Consider the following 25,406-nt stretch of genomic DNA (forward strand, 5'->3'; position numbering starts at 1 on the left):
GGTTGACCCCATTGTACGTAATTAACGTTGAAGCCCAGAGAGGTTCAGTGAGTACTGAAGCCAGGACTCAAATCTGGGTCTTTCGAGTTTCAGGCCCCATTTCTATTACACTCCATCCTGCCTCTTGGAGTACTACGTCTTTCATCATCATACCATGTGGTCTTCACCACAGCTCTGGAAGGCAGGCTGGGGCAGAGATCCATGTCCTCACTTTGCAGATGAGAAAACAGATCCGGGAATGCTCACAGTCTCCCTTGCTCAGCTGGGAAGTGGTGACGGGGCTCTCACACCTCTATCTCTTCCCCCTCAGTATTGTCCGGAACACAGAGTCACCTGTGCCATGAAATGAAGCACTATCTAAGGTGACTTGAGTGATGCCAAGGGACCTATTTGCTTAAAAATACCTCCTCATCTGATACCTATTTCTTTTGGCTCTAGTTACCAAGTGATGTGTACGTGCTAATATTCAATAGTTACGTGTGTTATTTTATTTAATGTATTGGACTATCTTGTAAATTGATGACTGAAAAACAGGAGCTAACCCCCCAAAGTGGAAGAGGAAACGGGTAAATCCTGGCATCAGGACTTGAAGAGTGTGGATGCTATTAGCAAGGCAGGTCTGGATGAAGCATCGTAAGAGGGGTCCCTGGCAACCATGGGATAGCAGCCGTTAAGAGGGGTTTTGCTCACTTTTACTGGGCCAAGGATTGGTCGTGGACGGCAGAGCGTGGATTCCAGGTGAACCATTGAGGGATCCCCTCAGCCTGGGGCAGGCGGGCAGGGTGTGGGTGAAGCAGGGCCTGGGACACGGACTGTCAGAGCCCCTGAGCTGTCGTATGTGCTGTGACATTGAAAGGGGCTGGGAAGCATTGCTGTGAAGGATTCTGTTGCCTGGGTCATTAAGAATTGGGGTAAGAAAGGAAGTAAGACTGACCAGGCATGTGGGCTTGGAACTCTTGAGCAAAGAAACTCCCCAAAGTGATGCCAAGCAGACAGCAGCTTTGGTTTTGGGGAACCTTGGGCTCATGTGTTCCGAAGGCAGGAGAGCAGGCAGATTAGGACTTTGGAGGCAAGAAGCCCTGAAGAGAGTATGGTGCCTGCACCCTGCCCCATTTGTAACTCAAAATAAAACCAATTCCAACCCAGAAAATAAGTACAAGGAAGGCCAGTTTTCTGGCTTAGCCCATGATGACTACTTTGACGGGGTTTTTTGGGAAATATCGTATTCCCTCAAAAGTTATTTTTATTCTCATTTTTGGGTGTCCCCGACGTGCCAGCTACTGAGTGTGTGTTTAGTCTGCTTGGTGGGTCATCCCTGCGCAGGTCTGAGTTTGTCAGCCAAAGAGCCAGAAGACATTTGGGCTGGAAGGGAAATTGGAGCCACCCTCGCATCACACCTGGGGCCCTGCGGCTCCCATCGCAGCCCGTGTGGCATCCTCTGCTGGCCCAGCAGCCCAGCAGAGTTAGGCGCTTCCTGTGCTCTCCGGCTTCCAATTTCCCAGGCGGCTGAGCTTGAGAATTCCATCTGTTGTCTCGATGACACGTTATGTGGTATGTTCAGGAACCCAGCTCAGATTTTCCTGAAGGCAAATCAACCACACCAAACTCTTTTTCTCCTTGCTCAGCAAAACTGTCTGCCTCCCGAGATCCCCATTCACACACTGCGGAAGTTAGCACAGTCCACCCAAACCAGGGGGGGTGTGGGCAGAGCCAGGGCCAGGGTGGCACTGGAAAGGGGGAAGTGGTGAAGGAGGCAAGGCTAGCCTCTCCCTTTGCATCCGTCTGTCTCTTTAGTGAACCCCGTGCTGAAAAAGGGGGTGAGTGGGGTGTCTGGGTTTGGCTGTTCTCTTCAGGGTTCTTACAGATGATGTCAGGGTTTCTTGGAACGGTGCACGGCACCTTGCTGGAGGCCTCTTTCCAGGAAGGTCCTTGCCTGGAGGGTTGGCAGGGGGCTCTGGGGGGTGGGTTGGGAGTGGAGAGGGCAGGGTGGGATTGGGAAAACTGGGACACCAGCAGTTGAAGTCATACAACAGTTTAACAGAGAGAAGAAAGCAAAGCTTGCGGGGGCCACTGCCTCCCAGTGCAGCCAGCGAATCCAGGGAAATTATATGTTCTCTGGCAGAGGCTGTCCATGGTCTTGCACCATCTTCTTGGCTGGGAGAAGGAACTGCAGTTCCCGCTCGTCCCTAAGAGCTTGGATTAAAGACAGTTCCTGGGGTTTGCCACGAAGAAATGACAACTTGCTTTTGCAATGCAGAGGGAAACCAGAGTCTAGCAATTAGATGGCCTGCGGCGTCTGAGTCAAGGGCTGGGGCCTCTCGTCAGCCTCCCAGGCAGCTCTTTCCTATGGGAAATGAGGGATCCCCAAGTCTGCTGGGCACTAGCCAGACCATGGCCCTCAGGACTTGGGGATGTGGACAAGTTTTTGGATGGCCAATGAGTTAGTCCTGTGGTCACAGCTGAGGACAATGTGGCTTTAATGTAAGGTAGAGCACAGGCTCTGAAGCAGGCAGCCCTGGGCCTATTTAATAGCCGAATGACTTCATAAGTGCCCCTCTCAGCCACTTAATCGACTGACCTTCAACCAAGTTGCTAAATGACTCTGAGCCTCTCCTTCCTCATCTGTAAAATGTGGATAATAATATCTACCGTGCCCCATTATTTTAAGAGTTGAAAATAATATAAAGGGACATGTCTGGCCCTAATAGGTGCTCTGTAAAACGTCATCAGCACCAGCTGAGTATTCCCTGCGCTTCTGATGGAGGTCACCTCACCAGCAAAGAACGGGAAGTGAGAGAGGGGCAGGTAGCAGGGCCCGGGGCACAAATCTGCCTGTTTCTTCTGGGCAGCGCTCTGGCCCCAGTCAGGGGAGGCTGGCAGAAAGAGTTCCCTGTCTTCCAGGAGTCGGTCAGCTCAGGGGAGCAAGGAACACATATTCAGGAACTTCCGTGTCTGCCGTGCCATCTGGATAAACTCTCTTGTCACGGGAAAACCAGTACAGACTTGGGGTGTGGTTGGCAATGAGGACTCCAGGTTTTCTCCAGGCCAGATTTTAAAGGTCAAAACAAGAGCCTGATTTGCTTCTTCCTGTGCAAAGTGAGAAAGTTGGCCGTGATAGCTGGATCCCTGCCAGCTAATGTTCAGTGAACCTGAAGGTCCTGCTCTGCCCCTCAGGACCCTGGGCCTCAAGGGACAGAGGTTTTGTTTCCAAGTGGACTCTGCTTTCTGGGTGGATTTCACCAAGGATTTAAGGGAGCTCGCCCACCTCCTCATGGTGAAAAGGGGGAGCTTTCATGGCTTAGATGGCTACAGGGAGCAAGCCCTTCATCATTCAGCCATTGGATACCTCCTGAGAGCAGCGCTGGGCCACTCCCACTTAGGTCGCTGCGTGCTTTACTAATTTACTAATGCTTTACTGCCCCTCAGGAGCTGGACCCCCTGTCCAGTGGCTCTGACTTTCAGCACAGCTAGCTCACAGGCCCAGTGCCCAAGGCCCTCTGCTTTCAAAGGTGGGCGATTGTGATCCTTTGGGTGATGGGACATGACTAGATGGACCAAGGAAGGACCCAGAGACTCTGCCACACTGTGGACACAAGAACTCAGTCCCCAGGCAGCAGCTCCGTGGAGGACAGGGTGGTCCTTCCATGTGACCAGAACCGTCACAGAGGACTTCTGTGGTACCATCAATATGCCCAGGTCATTGGCTACCTACTTTAAAGCATCATTTGATTTGACAAAAATCCCAGTGCTAGTCACAAATGTAGATGGTTGCTTGGGATTTGTTATGATTCAGAAATTCAATTTAACAGGCATTTACTCAGGGGAATTAAAGATGAACAAGAGGTGGTCTCTGCTCTTCCAGTTGCTCCGTCAACAGAGGCAACATCCTTAAATAATGCCTGTGGAAGGCAGGCTGAGAAAGGTGATACAATAGAAGTACAGACTTGTATCCATTAGGAGTTGTGTTCGGCTTTGAGTAAGAGACCGAAATACAGTGCATTAAACAATAGAGCAGTTGGTGGTTCTTTCATGTAGAAGAGCTCTGGAGGCAGGTGGCCCAGGGCTGATATAGTCAGCTGCAAGATGTCATTAGTGATGTCCATCCTCAAAATCCCCTCATGATCACAAGATGACTGCTCAACTCCAGCCATCCTGTCCATATCCTCCTGGCCAGAGAAATGAGGAAGAGTGCAAAAGATGCCTTCCAGCTGAGTCAGCCCCAAGTCTTAAGAAACTTCTCCAAAAGCTCTTCCCACCAACTTCTACTTATACCGTACCAACCAGAACTTAGTCCCATGACCACTCCCACAAAACCAGTGTCTCATTAAGTCAGGAGCAAGGAGACAGGGGATTTGGGTGGTCACTTGGAAGTCTCTGCCCCAAAGTGCAAAGTGATGATTGGGAAAGAAAGATTAATTCTGAATGAAAAGGTCTGGGAGTATTTCCTTGGGGTCCTGAGATTTTAGCCAGGCCTTGAAAAATGGGTTGATTTCAAGAAATAGCTATATGGGTGTGGGGGGTGGGGGGAAGAGAATGGCCTTCCAGACAGAGAAAACAGTCTGAGCAAAGACCCAGAAGCTCAGGAGAGCCAAGAAGTTCAGGAGTCAACCAAGTGCCTGGAGTACCGGGGGTGTCGGCGCTGGAGGGTGGAGCAAAAGAGAGAAGAATGCTGAGCTGGGTCAAGTCGATTTGAGTTCTCAGTGCCAGGCCAAGGACTTCGGACTTTATTCTGGATTCGTTAGGGAGGGCTTGGGGCAGTTTGTTCTAACAGCATAAGTAAAAGCAGTCACGATTCATCCTGAGGTATGCAGCTTGGTCCTCAGCCTTCACGTCCCAGCCACATGGACCTCACTAGAAACAACTGATACCAGATCTAAGTCACCCAGCATCCCCAGACCAGAGCTGAGAGGACAACTGCACTCTCTGAGAAGTATAGCATGGAGGTTAGAGACAGAGTCTGGAGCCAGACTGCCTGGGTTCAAATCCTGCCTCTACCACTTAGCTGCTGTGGCCCCTTGGGCAATTTACATAACCTCTCTGTGCCTCAATTTCCCAATCTGTAAATGGAAATGATTAAAACTAGTTCTTACCTCAGAGGGCTGATGAGGAGATGAACAATGCCTGGCTCTTAGGAAGTGTTTTTAGGATTAGCTCTTGTTATTAGTATGGACTTGGCTCCAGCATTGTCTCTGCCTGACCACTGCCCCTCTGACCAGTGACCTGACCTTCCCTTGTGTCCCCTCTGAGGAGCAGTATGAAGAGAGGTTTCTGCAGGAAGAAACCGTGTCCCAGCAGATCAACTCCATCAAGCTCCTGCAGACGCGGCCACTGGCTCCACCAGAGGTGGTGAAGCCTCAGCGGCCCCTGCAGAGGCAGGTCCACCTGAGGGGCCGGCCGGCCTCCAAGCCCACCGTCATTCGGGGCATCACCTACTACAAAGCCAAGGACCCTGAGGAGGAGAATGACATCGAAGAGCATCGTGAGTTGGGGTCAGCCAGGGCCGCCCCCCCCAGAGGCAGGGCAAGGGACAGAGTCACCACTTGGACCCTGTGGAGGTGCACTTCCCGTGAGGCACACACCCTTTTTGCAGTTTGATTACTACTGTGGCCCCGCAGAGCCAGCTCTGTTACCTGAGAATTCCCTGCAGTTACAAACCATCCAGAATTCTTATGGCCTTTCCTCACAATTTGCTGAGCGCCCTGGGGCAAGTCACTTGCCTTCTCTGGGCTTGCAGAGGACCATAAGGCAGAACATGGCTGAGCCAGAAGGGACTTCAGTGCCCTGGAGTCCAGCCCTCCCCATTCGCAGATGAGGACCCTGACGCATAGAGGCGAATGACTCACTCACAGCCACACAGTGGGCTTCTCCCACCTGTTCCTTCTCCAGGGACCCTGGGCTTCCTGACCGAGACTCCAGCACATGCTGCACCCCTTATATCTCTGTCCCTCTTATTTTTTCACAGAAAACAGATATTCCCTTTCACCTCATCTTTATCTTGTTTCCCTAATACTTCCTTCTCCTGTGCTCCTCCCTGCCACCGGCCCCTCCTTTTTCTTCTGCCTCTCCCTGCCCAGCACCCCAGGAGGCCCCACTCTTCCTCTGTCTCCACTCTGCCAGAGCGAATGCCAGTTCCTCCCGTCAGGTCCTGCTCAGCAGCCTCCTGACTCGTGTACCTGCTCTGCCTCTCCCTCCTTACAGTTTCTGCTCACCCAGTCGCTGGCATAATCATTTTCCCATTTTTAACTGTTCGTAGCCTTTTAAAATTATTAATTTCTGGGAGTTCCCTGGTGGTCTAGTGGTTAGGATTCGGCGCTTTCACTGCCATGGCCCGGGTTCAGTCCCTGGTCCGGGAACTGAGATCCCACAAGCTGTGCAGCATGGCCAACATAAATAAATAAATAATCGGTTTGTGGGGTTTTTATATTCTGGAACAGGTCCTCTGTCAGTCATACATACTGCAGATATTTTCTTCCTGCCCGTGGCTTGTATTTTCAGTTCCTTAATGGTGTTTCTGATGAGCAGATAAAATCCAATTGACCAATTATGTCTTTTGTGGTTAGACCTCTTTGTGTCCTTCCTAAGAAATCTCTGCCTCTCATATTCCTTCTCTGCTCCAAACCCTGCAGACTGCCCCATTTCACTTGGAATAAAAACTGAAGTCCAGGGGCTTCCCTGGTGGCGCAGAGGTTGAGAGTCCGCCTGCCGATGCAGGGGACACGGGTTCGTGCCCCGGTCCGGGAAGATTCCACATGCCACGGAGCGGCTGGGCCCGTGAGCCATGGCCGCTGAGCCTGCGCGTCCGGATCCTGTGCTCCGCAACAGGAGAGGCCACGGCAGTGAGAGGCCCACGTACCACAAAAACAAACAAACAAACAAACAAAAAACTGAAGTCCAAACACAACAGCCAAACGCCACATGACTTGGCTCCCGTGTTCTCTCCGACCTCTGTCCACCTCACTGCTCCTCAGCCTCGGCAGACATGTCCTGGCCCCAGGGCCTTTGCACTGCTGCTATTCCCCCCCAGTATACTCTTCCCCTGATAGCTGCTTGGCTAACTCCCTCGCTCCTTCAGGCCTCTGCTCATCTCTCCATCCCACTGAGTCCCATCTTGACTACTTTATCCATTACTGCAAGTTTCTCTTCCCTTCCCTTCTCCTCACCCTACTAGACTTTTCTTCATAGCACCTTCAAATGTACAATCTGTGTATTGTTTGGTGTCTCCGCCACTAGATAGAAGCTTTGCGAGGGCAGGATCTTTTTTTGCTCATTGTTCTTGTGGCATGCTCCATAGATACCTACTGAATGAATGACTAACTTCCTCCCAGGTTTCGTAGCCCATGGCTGTGCGTCCTCTAGGTGGCCCGTGGGTCGCAGGTGGAGGATAGCGGTAGAATATTCAGAGAGACCCTCGAGGAAATGCTTCCATCTCTGCTCCTTTTCACCTGCTTCTTCTAAATCCCACCTGGGCTCTATCTCTAAATCAGGGCATCATGTTGAGGAAAGAAACCCTCATTAATCTGCCACATACCACATGCCCCCAGTTCCTCTCCCCGGTCACAAATGCACCTGTGTTTGTTTCCCAGAAGACGAGTTTTTCAGCGGTGAACACGGAATGGATTTGCTGATTGAAGATCAGCTTCTGAGACACAACCACCTGCTGACCGGTGCCACCCGGAGGCCAGTAGCCACCCGTCACAATGCTGCTGTGACAACCGATGCTGGCGCTCAGACCACAGCCCTGCTTTCTGCACAGCCACAGGCCTCGACCTCAGCTGCCAGCATCCCTGACCCTACTCTCTCTGCCTCAGTTGAAAAATTCTCAACACCACTCCAGACCACCTCAGTGTTTCCCGAAACCACAGGGGAGGCATTCCTTAAACCTTTTACTCAGGTACCAGCCACGACCGTGGCCCACACAGCCACCCAGCGACCTCCAGCCTCAGCGCCTCCATCAGTGGCTCCCGAGGATGCATTAGTAGAGGCTACGCACACAGCCCCGGTGCCTCCCCCGCCCGTCAGGACAGACTCACTGGGGAAAGATGCCACTGCTGGGCAGGGCACAGCCCCCCTCAGCCCCACCCTGAGCCCCGAGGAAGAAGATGACATACGGAATGTCATAGGTGAGTTCATTCTACCTGGCTTGGGTCTCCTGCTCAAGTGAAGGGCAGAGCCTGGAAATGGCTTGAAAGGAGAGGGAGGAGTCAGATGGTCCAACTGCTTCATAAAGAAAGGCAAGTGGAGTTAGGCCTTGGCCAATGATTGGTTTTAACATCTAGGGTCTATGTATTCAAAATGTGCTGGTGATAAGAGTGGGAAACTCCTTTCTAAAATATAAGTAAGCTGGAGCTTCCCTGGTGGCACAGTGGTTGAGAGTCCGCCTGCCGATGCAGGGGACACGGGTTCGTGTCCCGGTCCGGGAAGATCCCACATGCCGTGGAGCAGCTGGGCCCGTGAGCCGTGGCCGCTGAGCCTGCGTGTCCAGAGCCTGTGCTTTGCAACGGGAGAGGCCACAACAGTGAGAGGCCTGCGTACCGCAAAAAAAAAAAAAAAAAAATTAATTAAATTAAATATAAGTAAATTAATGGAGCCAAGATCTCAGCTTCATTAATAAATTTTATAAACATTTGTCAAGTGCTGGTGTACTAGGCTTTGTGATGGGTATTGGGTATTTCGTTATTTAATGATGGCTAAGTTTTCTGCAGTATGTTTACCAGGCCATGAACTAACAATAGATTCTTATGTGGGCAGAGGGATCCCAGAATAATAAGAATGGGAACAGGGGAATAACCAGTGCAGTGGGCCCCAGGGGAAAATCTCATGAGCTCTCAGCCTTAGAAAACATGGAAACACTGTGGCATCATGTGATAAATGCTGTAACAGAGGAATGGAGAAACAGAGACATGAAAGAGGGAGCAGCAGCTTGGCCTGGCTGCTAAGAAGGCTGGGGAAGCTTTTCTAAGGAGGTATCCTTTGAACTGGGTTTTGAAGGATGAATAGGAGTTTTCTTTTTTATTTATTTATTTATGGCTGTGTTGGGTCTTCGTTTCTGTGCGAGGGCTTTCTCTAGTTGTGGTGAGCAGGGGCCACTCTTCATCGCAGTGCGCGGGCCTCTCACAGTCGCAGCCTCTCGTTGCGGAGCACAAGCTCCAGACGCGCAGGCTCGGTAGCTGTGGCTCACAGGCCTAGTTGCTCCACGGCATGTGGGATCCTCCCAGACCAGGGCTCAAACCCGTGTCCCCTGCATTGGCAGGCAGATTCTCAACCACTGCGCCACCAGGGAAGCCCAAACAGGAGTTTTCTAAGTAGAGAAGTCTTCTGACTATTAGGTCTAAAGGAGCAGGGTATGTTCCAGAAGCACGGAGAATACAGCCCTGTTCTGTGCCTGGGAGCTCCATGTCCACAAGATGACTCTGAGAACAGTAAACTGTGAGAGAGTGTGTGTGTGATGTCGGGGGGCAGCGGGGGTGGGGGGGCAAGGAACAACTAGAAAAGAAAATGAGACCTGGCTACATATATCTCTTCCAACAAGAACTAAACCAAACATTCATTACGTCACCATCCATAGTGATTGAGAAATAACACTATTGAATAATAATTTCATTAAAAATATACTTGATTTGACGGAAGACGTGATTTGCCTTATACCTGTCTTTCCCTTCTTCCCATTTTCTGCTCCCTTGGCAGCCTCTTTCCTAATTCCTCCTCAGAATAAGGTGCCAGCTATGCCAGACAGATGGCGGAAGTAGCACCTGCCAGGAGCCAAACACCTTGTTATAGCCTGGTCTCTGCCGCTGACAGCTGTGTGACCTTGGCCACATCTCTGCCCGTCTGGGTCTCAGAAATTAGAAATTTCCTAAAGACTGCTTTCTCCATTATATTCTGTGTTTCTGCAGTAAGTTTATCAGGCCATGGTAGAGCAAGGGATTCCTATTGGGTGAAAAATCCCAGAATAATGGCAAGGAAATAACCAAATGGACCCCAGGGCAAAATCTCATGAACCTTGGCCTGGAGGAAGCTAAGCAAGAAGACAGTTCTTGAGCCACAGAGGTCGGGGTGGGAGGAGAGAATGTTTTTCTTTTCCTTGCTTTTGCTTCCATGACGGGAGCAAGCTGACCATGGAGTAGAAAAGGTCCATTCCTCACTGCATGGATAATCAATTCTGAAGCTGCGGGTCCTGCTCAATTTCTGTAGAATGCCCCAGGGTCTGAGTAGAGGTTCCCAGTTCCAAACTGGCTCTGGGCAGCCTTGACCGTGCTCATGGGCCAGGCACTCCATCTCCTCTTCTGCCATGGGAATGAGCTCCCCGGGGGGCCCCCATAGCAGCACCAATTGGGTAGGAGGGATGGTTCCTCCAGAAACTTAGCTGCCTGCCACCATCCCTCCACAGGTGGATAGAATACTAACAGTGAAGACAGGCTACGGGTACATCTGCACGCCTTGTATGTCCTCAGCAATGGTGTTTGCCAGCCTGGAAGCCTCCTCCCTTGGCGACTTCCTAGCCAGGGGTGGAATTCTCCACTGTCTCCACAATCCACCTGCCTACCCTGGGTGTTGCCACCAGTGGGCTTTTCTGGTGTAACTCCCGACATGCACCTTTCTGGGGTTCTTAGGATGCCACCCCCTCCCTTAGCCTGACTGAGATGCTGAATCCCAGACGGGAGAAACCCTGTGTCCTAGCCACTATTTACCTGGTGGTTGGAATGGGAGACAGGGATACATTTTCTCTTGTTGTTCAATATTCTATTCAACCAGAATAACATTGTCACAGAGGATGTAAGCTTCTGCTTAAAGACTGGCTTGTAAGATTTTTCAGAAGAGCTGGGGTTCTTTTTGTTTTTAAATTTTATTTTATATTGGACTATAGTTGATTAACAATGTTGTGTTAGTTTCGGCTGTACAGCAAAGTGATTTCGTTATACATATACATGTATCTATTCTTTTTCAGATTCTTTTCCCATTTAGGTTATTACAGGATATTGAGCAGAGTTCCCTCTGCTATACTGTAGGTCCTTGTTGGTTATCTATTTTATTTATTTATTTATTTTTTACATATTTATTGGAGTATAATGGCTTTACAATGGTGTGTTAGTTTCTGCTTTATAACAAAGTGAATCAGTTATACATATACATATGTTCCCATATCTCTTCCCTCTTGCATCTCCCTCCCTCCCACCCTCCCTATCCCACCCCTCTAGGTGGTCACAAAGCACCGAGCTGATCTCCCTGTGCTATGCGGCTGCTTCCCACTAGCTATCTATTTTACATTTGGTAGTGTATGTATGTCCATGCCACTCTCTCACTTTGTCACAGCTTACCCTTCCCCCTCCCCATATCCTCAAGTCCAGTCTCTAGTAGGTCTGTGTCTTTATTCCCGTCTTACCCCTAGGTTCTTCATGACATTTTTGTTTTCTTAGATTCCATATATATGTGTTAGCATACGGTATTTGGCTTTCTCTTTCTAACTTACTTCACTCTGTATGACAGACTCTAGGTCCATCCACCTCACTACAAATAACTCCATTTCGTCTCTTTTTATGGCTGAGTAATATTCCATTGTATATATGTGCCACATCTTCTTTATCCATTCATCTGATGATGGGCACTTAGGTTGTTTCCATCTCCTGGCTATTGTAAATAGAGCTGCAATGAACATTTTGGTACATGACTCTTTTTGAATTATGGTTTTCTCAGGGTATATGCTCAGTAGTGGGATTGCTGGGTCATATGGTAGTTCTATTTGTAGTTTTTTAAGGAACCTCCATACAGTTCTCCATAGTGGCTGTACCAATTCACATTCCCACCAGCAGTGCAAGAGTGTTCCCTTTTCTCCATAGCCTCTCCAGCATTTATTGTTTCTAGATTTTTTGATGATGGCCATTCTGACTGGTGTGAGATGATATCTCATTGTAGTGTTTTTTTTTTTTTTTTTTTGCGGTACATGGGCCTCTCACTGTTGTGGCCTCTCCCGTTGCGGAGCACAGGCTCTGGACGCGCAGGCTCAGTGGTCGCGGCTCACGGGCCCAGCCGCTCCGCGGCATGTGGGATCTTCCCGGACCGGGGCATGAACCCACGTCCCCTGCATCAGCAGGCGAACTCTCAACCACTGCGCCACCAGGGAAGCCCTCATTGTAGTTTTGATTTGCATGATTAATGATGTTGAGCACTCTTTCATGTGTTTGTTGGTAATCTATATATCTTCTTTGGAGAAATGTCTATTTAGGTCTTCTGCCCATTTTTGGATTGGGTTGTTTGTTTTTTTGTTATTGAGCTGCATGACCTGCTTGCAAATTTTGGAGATTAATCCTTTGTCAGTTGCTTCATTTGCAAATATTTTCTCCCATTCTGAGGGTTATCTTTTGGTCTTGTTTATGGTTTCCTTTGCTGTGCAAAAGCTTTGAAGTTTCATTAGGTCCCATTTGTTTATTTTTGTTTTTATTTCCATTTCTCTAGGAGGTGGGTCAAAAAGGATCTTGCTGTGATTTATGTCATAGAGTGTTCTGCCTATGTTTTCCTCTAAGAGTTTGATAGTTTCTGGCATTACATTTAGGTCTTTAATACATTTTGAGCTTATTATTGTGTATGGTGTTAGGGAGTGATCTAATCTCATACTTTTACATGTACCTGTCCAGTTTTCCCAGCACCACTTATTGAAGAGGCTGTCCTTTCTCCACTGTACATTCCTGCCTCCTTTATCAAAGATAAGGTGCCCATATGTGCGTGGGTTTATCTCTGGGCTTTCTATCCTGTTCCATTGATCTCTCTTTCTGTTTTTGTGCCAGTACCATACTGCCTTGATTACTGTAGCTTTGTAGTATAGTCTGAAGTCCAAGAGGCTGATTCCTCCAGCTCTGTTTTTCTTTCTCAAGATTGCTTTGGCTATTCGGGGTTTTTTGTGTTTCCATACAAATTGTGAAATTTTTTGTTCTAGTTCTGTGAAAAATGCCAGTGGTAGTTTGATAGGGATTGCATTGAATCTGTATATTGCTTTGGGTAGTAGAGTCCTTTTCACAATGTTGATTCTTCCAATCCAAGAACATGGTATATCTCTCCATCTTTTTGTATCATCTTTAATTTCTTTCATCAGTGTCTTATAATTTTCTGCATACAGGTCTTTTGTCTCCTTCGGTAGGTTTATTCCTAGATATTTTATTCTTTTGTTGCAATGGTAAATGGGAGTGTTTTCTTGATTTCACTTTCAGATTTTTCATCATTAGTGTATAGGAATGCCAGAGATTTCTGTGCATTAATTTTGTCTCGTGCTACTTTACCAAATTCATTGATTAGCTCTAATAGTTTTCTGGTAGCATCTTTAGGATTCTCTATGTATAGTATCATGTCATCTGCAAACAGTGACAGCTTTACTTCTTCTTTTCCGATTTGGATTCCGTTTATTTCCTTTTCTTCTCTGATTGCTGTGGCTAAAACTTCCAAAACTATGTTGAATAAGAGTGGTGAGAGTGGGCAACCTTGTCTTGTTCCTGATCTTAGTGGAAATGCTTTCAGTTTTTCACCATTGAGGATGACGTTGGCTGTGCGTTTGTCATATACGGTTATCTATTTTAAATAGAGTAGTGTGTACATGTCAATGCCAAACTCCCAATTTATCCCTCCCCCCAACCTTCCACCCTGATAACCATACATTCATTCTCTGTGAGTCTGTTTCTATTTTGTAAATAAGTTCATTTGTATCCTTTTTTTTTTAGATTCCGCATATAAGCGATATCATATGATATTTGTCTTTCTCTGTCTGACTTATTTCACTTAGCATGATAATCTCCAGGTTCATCCGTGTTGCTGCAGATGGCATTATTTCATTCTTTTTAGTGGCTGAGTAATATTCTATTGTCTATATGTACCACATCTTCTTTATCCATTCATCTGTCTTACACAGAGGACATAAGCTTCTGCTTAAAGACTGGCCTGTAGGATTTTTCAAAAGAGCTGAAGTTCTTGCCTTTTATGTCTACTGCAGGAAAAAAAACACAGGGACGTGGACACAGATATAAGGGCTTCTTCAAATACCGAGGGATGAAAAGAGGGGGTGGCACAGAGAGAAGGGTGGCTGTTTAGGCAATGTGGAGTCTTGGCAAGTTTTTTCAGGAATCACTTTTAATCATGTATCACTGTCAGGTGCTTCTCTCAGGCTGCTGTTAGTGTGGATGGGAGTTCTTTTCTGGAACCTTCTCTGCAGACTTCCTGCCTGCCTGTGCCTGGCCGAGTAGGACTACATGTAGTCATCATTTAAATAAAAGTCATTTGGCTGAAACCAACACAGACCACTGATTTGTTGCCTGTGAAAGGTTGCTTGCTGTTTACTGAGCCTGGCAATTTTGACTTTGAGCTGTCTGAGTGCTTTTAAATGGGACTGCTTTTAAAAGGAATATCCTATCCCATGGTTTCTAAACCTGGTTTTGTCATACCCTAAAAGGTCCACCATTTTCCTCAGGGGAATTGTCAATCTCTCAGAAATTCCCAAAACAAGCTAATTGGAATTAACTTTTGGCCAAAGCATAGTAGCTCTAGGACAGGAGAGGAAAAATGCTGTCAGTGATGGGAGCTGGGGCTCGGGAAGGGAAGGGGCGGGACAGGAGCGGTCACCATCCTCAGTGTCTGGGAGAGGTCTGCTCAGCCTACCGCAGAGGAAGAGGACACGTGCCACGTTGCCAAGGCTTTGCAGAGTCCCATACTTTAAGGACTGCAACTCCTATTGCACGTTTTAGAAGAGGCTGCTTTGGGGCGGGGGTTGGGAGTGGAAAGGAGCAGACAAAGAGGACAGTCAGGACGACAGCACTACCAGAGAGCCTGCCTCGTGGTCGAACCTAGGCCATATGATTGGCTAAAGACTGTCTCCTTCACAAAGTATACCACCTTAACAATCCCCGAGGCCTGGCCAGCCACTGGCTGTGGGCATGAGACAGCCAGCCGGCCTGCCACATGTCAGTGGGCCTGGTCCGAGGCAGCCTGGTGCCAACACGGACAGGGGCAGGGCTAGCCAGATCCTCCACGGCACCCAGCCTCGGGACCAAGAAGTGTCCCAGTTGGCTGCCCTGAGTCACCTGACAGGCAGCTTTCCCAACCCCCAACTCCACAGACACAGTCTGCTCTCAGTCTCTTTGCTGGGGCACCTCACCAGCCCCCTGAAACCACAAGGAACTTCAGTCAGAACACAGAGGCCGCTGGCTCTAGAAACAAGGCGAGAAAGTGGAGACGTTCCTTGTAAATGGATAAGGAATAAAGTCTGTGCCTCTCTGCAAGGATGAAGCGTCCACTCCTAATTCACTCAGCCCCACGCCGTGCTGGCTGTGAAAGGGGGTGAGCTCTGGTTACATCTGCAGAGGGGTCACCGTGAGGGGGATACGGGCGACTAAAGTGGCCAGGGCTGGCAAGCGGCAAGGCATGCAGTCCAGTGGAGACTGTCTTTGGTTCTGAGGGTGGAGCTCCATTTCCGAGTGTGGTCCCCAGGGCAGAGCTGACCGCATGAGCCTGTGCGGGCATGGGGGTGGGAGGTCAGGGGGATTAAAGAACGCCCATCGCCCTGGCATACACAGGGCAACATAAGGGAGAGGAGCCTGCTGATGAAGGGAGTGGGACGTTGGGACTTATATCTAAAAGCGGTACAGAAGGTTCTAAGCGGGGGGACTACATTCAGATCTGTCAATTTAAGGAAAGTGCTGGGTGCTGATGATACGCAGGTTCTGTAGGTGTTGGTCGTGCAAAGGCAGATGAGGCAGCATCCCTGACCTGGAGTTGCCACAAGCTTGTATATGAGACACATAAACACCATTTCAACTCAGGGTGGTGAGTGAATGCATAGGGTGCTTTGGGGTCAGAGACACTCTCTTCTGAAAAAAGAAGCTGACCTAGCTGTCTTGAGGAATGAGGAAAAAACAGCCAGGAAGGAAGGTAGCACTGCAGTGAGAAGGACCAGAGCCGCAAGAGCCCCAGGAGTGAACCAGTTTGGTCAGGGCCAATATGCATTTTGTAGAGCCCAGGGCAAAATGAAAACATAGAGCCCGTCGTTCAAAGAGCAGGAGAAAAGTGCCATTGAAGGTACTCAGTATAAAGCTGTTTCCTTTCTTCTCTGGCCTCTCTCTCTCTCACTTGGTTTTTTTCTTTGGATTTCATGCGATTGTAAGTAAAGGAATATTAAAAACTTGAGGGCTTCCCTGGTGACGCAGTGGTTGAGAGTCCGCCTGCCGATGCGGGGGACGCGGGTTCGTGCCCCGGTCCGGGAGGATCCCGTGTGCCGCGGGGCTGCTGGGCCTGTGGGCCGTGGCCGCTGGGCCTGCGCGGCCGCAGCAGTGAGAGGCCCACGTACCGCAAAAAAGAAAAAAAAAAAACTTGAATAGCATGAATTTTATCATATTGTGCACTGCCAGTTTTCAATGCAAAGGTCAGATTATTTAACTCATGTGGAATCCACCAAAATGACAGTTGGTATTTCATGGCTCCTACGTTCGTATGCATTTTGTGCCTAGCAGACCAGTGGAAACACTTCCACAAAACTTAACTCATCTGTTTCTGTTTCACTTCTTAATATGAGTACACTTTACCAGCTTTTGTACACTCCCTACTTTTGCCTTACTGAGCAAGGAAGACTAAAAGGAAAAGGAACTATGAGTTGCCCTATCTTTCCCTTTTCGATGTCATTTTCAGCATGAGTTGTTGGCTAATATGAGGAAATAACACAAGTAAGAAAGAATATGATAGGGTTATTTGGTTATTTATGCTTCTTAGGATACGACTGCCTTCTTTCTGCGTTCAAAACAAGTTCTGTTTCAAATGGAAATTGTGGTCTCTGGGGCTGTCGGGTCCCACTTGCTCAGTCATGGGGACAACACACCTGCCTTGTCTTCACTTTGAGTCTCGCTGGACTCCCACGTGCAGTGGGTCCACCTGTGTTCACTGGGCATAGCAAATGCTGCAGAGGTGGAGGGAAAGGGCAGAGAGATGAAGAGGTGGGAGACAGCGACCAATGGGTGTGCGGTGGAGGAGAGGGGGACATCAGGGAGGACCACAAGGCTCCTGGCTTGGTTAACGGTGTGCCATGCCTTTCTCCAGGACAGGAAGTACAGGGGGAACAGCCTGTGAATTGAAGCAGATGAATTACATTTTTTTTTTTTTTTTTTTTTTTTTGCGGTACGTGGACCTCTCACTGTTGTGGCCTCTTCCGTTGCGGAGCACAGGCTCTGGACACGCAGGCTCAGCGGCCATGGCTCACGGGCCCAGCTGCTGCGCGGCATGTGGGATCTTCCCGGACCGGGGCATGAACCCGTGTCCCCTGCATCGGCAGGCGGACTCTCAACCACTGCGCCACCAGGGAAGCCCTCAGATGAATTCCATTTTTAATCCATTAAGTCTGAGGAATCAGGAGGACACACGGGAGAGAAATGTCTAGTAGGGGTTGGATGTCTGGTGCTCAGAAACAAATACCAGGCTGTATAAGAGCTGAGTGGGCCCAGGGAACACAGGAAGAACAAGAAGATAAGGGGCTAAAAGTGGGGCTCTAAGGGATAACATCTGAAAGGTGGGCAGAAAAGAGAACCAGCCAGAGGCAGTATGACCAGGGGGTGAGCGGGGACCAGGAGAGTGGGGTGTGAAAGCCCAGTGAGCGAGGGAGGTGGGGGGAGGTGGGCGGGGGTTTCAGACAAAAGACAGGCTTGACTAGAATAAAAAGACCAGAGAGCATCCCTGACAGACAGGGTGTAAGCACTTAAGGCGGCCATCAGGGGAGGAGTTGAGGAGTGTGTGGGCTCCCCTGCACCCTGCAGAAGAGGCCTGCTGCGTGAACACTGGAGAGCCCCAGAGGGCATGGGAGCCTCTTATTTGCTGATTTCTTTGTGTTAGATGGCAAGATTTGAGCTGGTTTATATGCCGAGAGGAAGAGTCCCTACTTTTCAGACCCCGGGGACCTTTGATGCAGGGCCAACTATCTCCCAGGACTATCGATGACTAAATGAGTTAATACATAGAGATGGCTTAGGAGGTGTTCCCCGTCACCATGCTTCGGGGGAACACTTCTAAGATGAGTTGCAGGCAGCACTCTCTTTTCTCTTCAGTGCCTTCGAACTATCTCCCTCCCTTCTCTCATTACCCTTGAAGAGGAGTAGACAGGCTGCATCTTCTCTCCAAGGCTGACAGTTTGCTGCCAAGGGTGGGAGCATCTGAATGGCCCCAGATTCTCAGACCTGGGTCTGGGCCTCATGGTTTACTGATCTCCCTTGAACCTGTCTTCAAATGCTCTCAAACCACACTTGTCTGTCCCACTGTTCCTGCCTGTGCTGGACCACCCTGTGGGCTGCCGGCATTTGCTCTGAGGGCATGTGGAGATACAGCCTGAGGTCCCGGTTATCAGGACTTTGAAGCTGTAAGCTGGGACTCCCCTCTTCCTACAGAAATAAAGATGCCAGAAGCTGACTCCATCTGTATTAGTTTCCTATGCCTCCTGTAACCAATTACCACAAACTTAATGGCTTAAACAATAGAAATTTATTCTCTAATAGTTCTGGAGGCCTGAAGGCTGAAGTGAGTCTTATAAGACTAAAATCAAGGTGTCAGAAGGCTGGTTCCTTCCTGAAGCTCCAAGAGATAGTCCATTTCTTGGTCTTTTCTAGCTTCAGGTGGCTGCCAGCATTCCTTGGCTTGTGGCCTCATCACTTGCATCATCAGGTTGCCTCCTCTTCTGTAGTCAAATCTCCCTCTGCCTCCCTGTCATGAGGTTACTTGTGATTGCAGTTAGGACCCACCTGGATAATACAAGATAGTCCCCCTATCGCAATATAGTCTCTTTTGCCATATAAGGTCACCTTCACAGGTTCCAGGGATTAGGACCTGGTTACCTTCGGAAGCCATGATTCAGCCTACCATACCATCATCAGAGTGCATTCTCCAAGCGCTGTTGTCAAGTAGGTAGGGCATATATTATCCTTGTTTTACTGTGGAAGAAATTAAAGCTCTGTGACCTTTTCAAAGAAACAGACTTTGGAGTCAGTAGCCGGGCGAAGACCAACGTCAGGCCTCTGTCTGCAAACCCGGGGCACATTCTATAGCCTCACGTTAAGCCCCTCTCATTGCGGAGCCTTAGTGCTGAGACAGGACCCTGCAGGGATCTGGGGGTGCTGCCTGGGGCAATGCGTTACATCGAAACTTAGACGAGTCCTGGCTTCCAGGAGCTCATCTGCAGTTTCCATATCTGGTTAGGGAGGTGGCATAGCCGTGGCAGAAACCCCTGGCCTCGCACAGCCCTTTGTGGGGCTCTGGGCATGGGTGGGGGGCTGCCTCTCAGACAGGGAGTTGATGTCCTCACTGGGCTTTTCCAGGGGAAGGGGGCACATAAAAATGCCCCTCCCTACGGATGGCACGCTAGGGCTCACCTCAGTTCTAAGGAAGCGCGGCTTCTCCACTGGCAAGCCAGGGCCCTGCTCAGCGCCAGGGAATGAGATATTTTCCATCAGACCTCTGTTGCCTGGCCTCAGCCAGAGCCATCTACTTTATTGTCTCGAGCAGATGAACTCAGATGTGGGGGAATGAGGCTTTGGCTGGTAGGCTCTGTTGTTTGTCTTACAGAGGCCAAAACCCTCTCCTCTCTGTCGGACCAGGACCTAATAAACCCCACACGGAGATGCCTGAGCCCTGCCAATTGCACCCAACTGTGGGCCCTGCCTGAGAAACAATGTTTATCCTACTTTCAGACGCCTGGCTGCCCCAGGCCCGGGGCCAAGGGCACAGCGCCTGCCCTGTCCTGCCAGCTCAGACCGCTATGGGGGAGCAGAACGGATAGAACAGACTGCAACAATTTGGAAGTGGGCGTGGCCTGGAGTTTAGAGAACCCTGAACCTGAATTGTAGCCCCTTACTCTTTGGTTCCACGTGACTGTCAGGGACAAGTTACTCTCATCACCGTCGCCCATCTGTGCACCAGTCTTGATGGCAGTGGGGGGGGGCGGTATTCTGCGGGTCCCAGCTGCCAGGAAGATTAGGAGGAAGTTGTAAAGCCTGGATTAATCTGCTTCTCCCACTGCCCCCTCCATTGTCCTTTTCTCATCTGCTTCATAACCCACTATTGCAGAGACAAAAAGAGCACGTGCTCTCTGTAGTCACATGTTATTTCAGGATCATTCAGGGCCATGTTCAATAATAATACTGCATAGTAAGCATGCAGGCAGGCTTTCAACTTGATTTAGAACCCAGCATGGTTCTAGTGGTCTTTTAGGGCCTCTCATGGGCACCAGGTCTCTCCAAAGAGTCACTCAGGATGGCATTGCAGAGTTCCTGTCCCCTTAAAGCAGACTTGACCTTTGAAGGAGTCTCCTACAGCCAGAGTAAACTCCTTATGTGGGAACTTGGTCCCCGGCCCCTCCAATTTCCCAGAAGGGGGCCCTGGCATCCTACCCACAGAGGCAGAGGCTTGAGGACAGCTCTCTAGGACCCAGAAGGTGGGCCTCAGGGACGTGACATGCACTGCGCAGTCAGGGCTGGTCTCTGCTGGTGGCCTGGGCCAAGCCCCTTGGGGTAGCTCAGTGGCTGGTGAAGCTCCGCGTTCCTGGTCATACCCGTAAAGTCCTCTCCTCTGGTCACACTTCTCATGCTGCCGTGTATTCATCCCAGTTTCAGAACATCTGCTCAGTGCCTGTGGCCTGCCAGACACTGTGTATTCTGAGGACTGAGGACACAAAGAGGAAAGCCACAGACCCTGCTCCGTGGGGCTTATGCTCTGGATGGGGGTGGCTTTGAATCAGGAGAGAGATGCGCAAACACTGTTGAGATATAAGATGACACGTCCTGTAAGAGAGGTACATTCACAGTACTATGGGAGCAGGATGGAATCCAGTAAAAGGCTAGGATGGTTTTTCAGAGGAGGACGTGGTGTCAGAAAAGGGCATTGGAGCTTAGCTCCTTGAGGGATGAGTTTGTAGTAAGAGGACAGCCAGAGCAAAGCATGGTGGCATGAAAGTGGCCGAGGATGGTGACAGTAGATGGCTTCATAGGAGTAGAATATAGGATAGATGAGAGGAATAGCAGGGGATGATGCTGAGAAAATGTCTGGCGTCAGGTTGGCTAGACAGGGCCGTAGAAGCCTGCCGAGGAGTTCAGACTCCAGGTGGCAGAGCCCGCAAGGGTTTTAGGGGCGGGGCGTTCTTCAATCATCCCAACCTCTCCATCCACCTCTCCTCCATCAGGAAGGTGCAAGGACACCCTCTCCACAATCACGGGGCCAACCACGCAGAACACATACGGGCGGAACGAAGGGGCCTGGATGAAGGACCCCCTGGCCAAAGATGAGCGGATTTACGTAACCAATTATTACTATGGCAACACCCTGGTAGAGTTCCGGAACCTGGAGAACTTCAAACAAGGTACGGGATGTGGGTCCACCTTAGGGGGGCTCCTCCTTCCACACTGTCCTCTGTTTTAATCATGGCCAGCTCTCTTAGGGTGGAGACAGTGGACAAGAAGGGCAACGCCTTCTCTGGTAGCAGGATGTCCCTCTTCCACACTCCCTCACATTCTCTGCTCTCTCATCTCTCAGCCCTGCCCCTCCTTCCCAGTCCCTGGGACATGGGACAACCCGGAGTCTGGTCCAGAAAACAGTAGTGATACATCCTCCCTTTCCCGTGGCCCTTGACAGTTTACAAACCACGCTCACGTACATTAGCCTCTGGATCCTTGAAACAGCTCAGCGAGGGGAGTGGAAATCGTTATTTCTAAATGACAGACGAGGATGCTCTACAGAACTAGAAAGTGGCAGAACCAAGACACAAACTGTGGGCTCCAGACCTCAAGCCAATGGCATGTCCCATCTCTCTGGGCTGCCCCCTCCCTGCCTGACAGGTTGTCTCTGCACCGTTGCCCTCAAGCCTTCTGCCTTCTCACTGCCCACAGGTCGCTGGAGCAATTCCTACAAGCTCCCCTACAGCTGGATCGGCACGGGCCACGTGGTGTACAATGGTGCCTTCTACTACAACCGGGCCTTCACCCGCAACATCATCAAGTATGACCTGAAGCAGCGCTATGTGGCCGCCTGGGCCATGCTCCATGACGTGGCCTATGAGGAGGCCACGCCCTGGAGGTGGCAGGGCCACTCGGACGTGGACTTTGCTGTGGATGAGAATGGCCTGTGGCTCATCTACCCGGCCCTGGACGACGAGGGCTTCAGCCAGGAGGTCATCGTCCTGAGCAAGCTCAACGCCGTGGACCTGAGCACACACAAGGAGACCACGTGGCGCACGGGGCTCCGGCGGAACTTCTACGGCAACTGCTTCGTCATCTGTGGGGTGCTGTACGCCGTGGACAGCTACAATCAGCGCAATGCCAACATCTCCTACGCCTTTGACACCCACACCAACACGCAGATCATCCCCAGGCTGCTGTTCGAGAATGAGTATTCCTACACCACCCAGATAGACTACAACCCCAAGGACCGCCTGCTGTACGCCTGGGACAATGGCCACCAGGTCACCTACCATGTCATCTTTGCCTACTGACACTCCTGTCCCCAGAAGCAGAAGTGCAGAGGGGCTACTGGCACCTTGTGTGTGTGTGTGTGTGTGTGTGTGTGTGTGTGTGTGTATGTGGGTGTGTGTTGTTTAAAAAATATATATTATTTTGTATAATATTGCCAATGTAAAATGACAATTTGGGTCTATTTTTTTTATACGGATTGTAGATCGATCCATATGTGTATGTGCTGGTCTCATCCTCCATGGTTTATATTTTTGTGCGAATGAACTTCTCCTTTTGACCAGTAACCACCTTCCTTCAAACCCCCAACCCCCTCCAGCTCCCCATCTCGATCTGAGAAGGTTTCTTCATCTGGGTCTTGCAGGCAGCTGGCACCAGAAGCAGGAGTGAAGGAGGCAAGAAAGAAGTGCTAAGGGGATGGAAAAACTGTTTTATGTGTTAGAGAAGTTTTTCTAAAAACCCAGAAATAAATGCTTTTTTTTAATAAAGAAGAAATTTAAAATCACCCCCCAGTGCGTTTTTGTTTAGCCCTGATATGACTGGCAGGATTAGATCCCTCCCCCAGAAGGAGATGAGATCTGTGTTCCACAGAAATAACCTCATGCTGAGCTGCCCCAGGCAGCTCCTCTCCCCTCCTAATGAGGGGCTTCCTTGTGGCGGCAGGAAAGGGGGTGTTAGAGATTTGTAATGAGCTGACCCCTACACTCGCTTTAATTTGGGGGCATTGATCCCTTCCCGTCTCTTCCACTGTCACACCAGCTTCCTTGTACTGTTCTGCTTTTTTCTAGTCATTAACCAAGATATGGGAACCTGTTCATTCCTTAGTCCTCCTCTGTGTGGCCTGGTGGTTGGCCCTGTTGAAAATACGAAGCTGAGTGTGACCTTGACCCTATACTTCTTAAGAAGCTTACAATCCATCCATCAATCGTTCCCTTCCCCATAATCCTCGCCTCTGCCTCATCCTGATTGTTCACCTTCAGCCAGCCTTCCTTCCCAGCTTCCCCTCCAGAAGGGCCTGGTTCTGAAACGAGGCCCCTGAGGGAAGTGTTTGCAGGATGGGAAGACCCGCTGTCCCTCCGCATGCACGGCCCGGCCCTGTGCAGTGCCTGTTGCCCACAACTTGCCCTTTCCTCCACATTACACAAAACAGGAGACAGAAAAGTGGAAAAAAACCTTAATGGGCGTCTCCTGAGTTTAGGGATGGAGGGCAGAACCCAAGAATGACACGAGAAGACAAGCACATCATGTCACCACACTGTCCCCACCCTCTCCGCTCCCACCCCCATATAGGGAGCAGCTGCTGCCTGGTGAGTCCTTTTGCACAGACACGCTGCCCCTCCACGCTCCCCGGTCAATCCCTATGTTGCTTACACGGTGCGTGGCTTCCACGCCCACCCTGCTAGCAGCTTCCTCCACTTCGACTATTTCAAATAACAAATATCCAATGACTTCACTTTGTCTTGGGGCTGTTTGGGTCAAATTCTCCTGAGCAAGTGCAAGTGACTGTCAGGCTTGGAGGCAGCGGCAGGGTTTAGAGGCAGGGAGGTGGTATGTCCAGGGTTCAAAAAGGCTTTGGTGGGGCTTCCCTGGTGGCGCAGTGGTTGGGGGTCCGCCTGCCGATGCAGGGGACGCGGGTTCGTGCCCCGGTCCGGGAAGGTCCCACGTGCCGCGGAGCGGCTGGGCCCATGAACCATGGCCGCTGAGCCTGCGCGTCCGGAGCCTGTGCTCCGCAACGGGAGAGGCCACAGCAGTGAGAGGCCCGCGTACCGCAAAAAAAATAAATAAATAAAATAAAATTAAAATTTTTTAAAAAAAAGTCTTTGGTGGATGATGTTGGTGGTAAAGCTGCCCATGTCCAGAGGCCTTACCCGACCAGGGGAGAGAGAAAGCATTTCCTCCCTAGATCCTGGCCCTTCCGTCAGGCCCCAGTTGGAGACCACAGCAAAGTCAGCCTGAGCCCAAGGTAGGGCTGCTCCGAGGGAATGGGGTAAGCCAGCAGGAGAGCTGCTGGTGAGGAACTCACATCTTACGGAAATGTTTATCTGTCTATCCGTCCATCTATCATCTACCCAGTCATTCATCCACCAACCCACCCATCCATCTATGTAAAGTGATATCTTTACAGTTGCCAGATTCCCAGACCAGGGCTTGTCACCCAGGGCACGCTCACCCTGCCAGGGACCTCACTGCTGGGTGGCCCAGAGGCCAGGGCCGGATGTGTGCCTCTCTCCCACTTGTGCATGACCCACAGCTTACTCTCTTTGCTGCTGTCCGTATGACACCAAGGCCTCCCAACCTGCCTACTCCTCGGGTTTCTGCATGAACCTCCTAAAAGTTGGGCTGCCCTGCCACGTCAAGAAAGGAAGTTCTCAGATTTCACGTTTCCGGGGCGAGTGGCCTTCGATAATGGACCTTAGGAACAAGCCATCAGGGTCAGTAGGCAGTGGTCAGGGCTTGGTCAGGGCCCCAGCTGTCATGCAGAATTAGTTCTGGGAGGCCTGCCTCAAAAGTGCGGGAGTAGGATCCCAGGCCATGAGCCGCGTGCCCTGAAAAGCCAGAACCCAGGCTGAGGAGCCTCAGGCAGGAGGGGCAGAGCAAGGGTCAGGCGGCCGTGTTGCCTAAGCCAAAGGAGTGACTGTCCTAGCCATCCACGGCCTGGATCCGTGGATCCCAGGACAGGTGGTCAGCAGGTAAGGAGGGCTGCCCTCCACCCCTCGGTGACTCTGCGATGAGGCTCCAACGTGGAAGCTCACGTACCCGCTTACCCAAGAGTCAGTTTTCCTGCCCTAGCCGCTCAGAGCCTCCTCCTGGCTCCCTCTGTAGGTAGTCAGGAAACTCCCCCTGCTGGGGGAGCCAGGGGGCCATGATGAACAGCCTCTGGGGATGCCAGCTGCAGCCTCTCTGGGCGATCTAATTGCCCTACGGCCGAACCGCCCACTCGGGCCA

General features: G+C 50.4%; 1 protein-coding gene across 1 annotated transcript in view; it reads left to right on the forward strand.

Annotated features, from left to right (window-relative positions):
- Positions 1-22,908, forward strand: part of OLFML2B (olfactomedin like 2B) — a 41,167-nt gene extending 18,259 nt beyond the window's left edge. The window contains exons 5-8 of the mRNA XM_082660841.1: positions 5,254-5,479; positions 7,584-8,120; positions 21,179-21,355; positions 21,882-22,908. Coding sequence (XP_082516967.1) covers positions 5,254-5,479; positions 7,584-8,120; positions 21,179-21,355; positions 21,882-22,483 — 1,542 coding nt within the window. The 3' untranslated portion in view covers positions 22,484-22,908. The remainder of the gene's footprint in view (positions 1-5,253; positions 5,480-7,583; positions 8,121-21,178; positions 21,356-21,881) is intronic.
- The last annotated feature ends 2,498 nt before the right edge of the window (positions 22,909-25,406 follow it).

The sequence above is a fragment of the Grampus griseus genome (assembly GCF_964374135.1).
Source record: "Grampus griseus genome assembly, chromosome: 1".
Taxonomy (NCBI): Eukaryota; Metazoa; Chordata; class Mammalia; order Artiodactyla; family Delphinidae; genus Grampus; species Grampus griseus.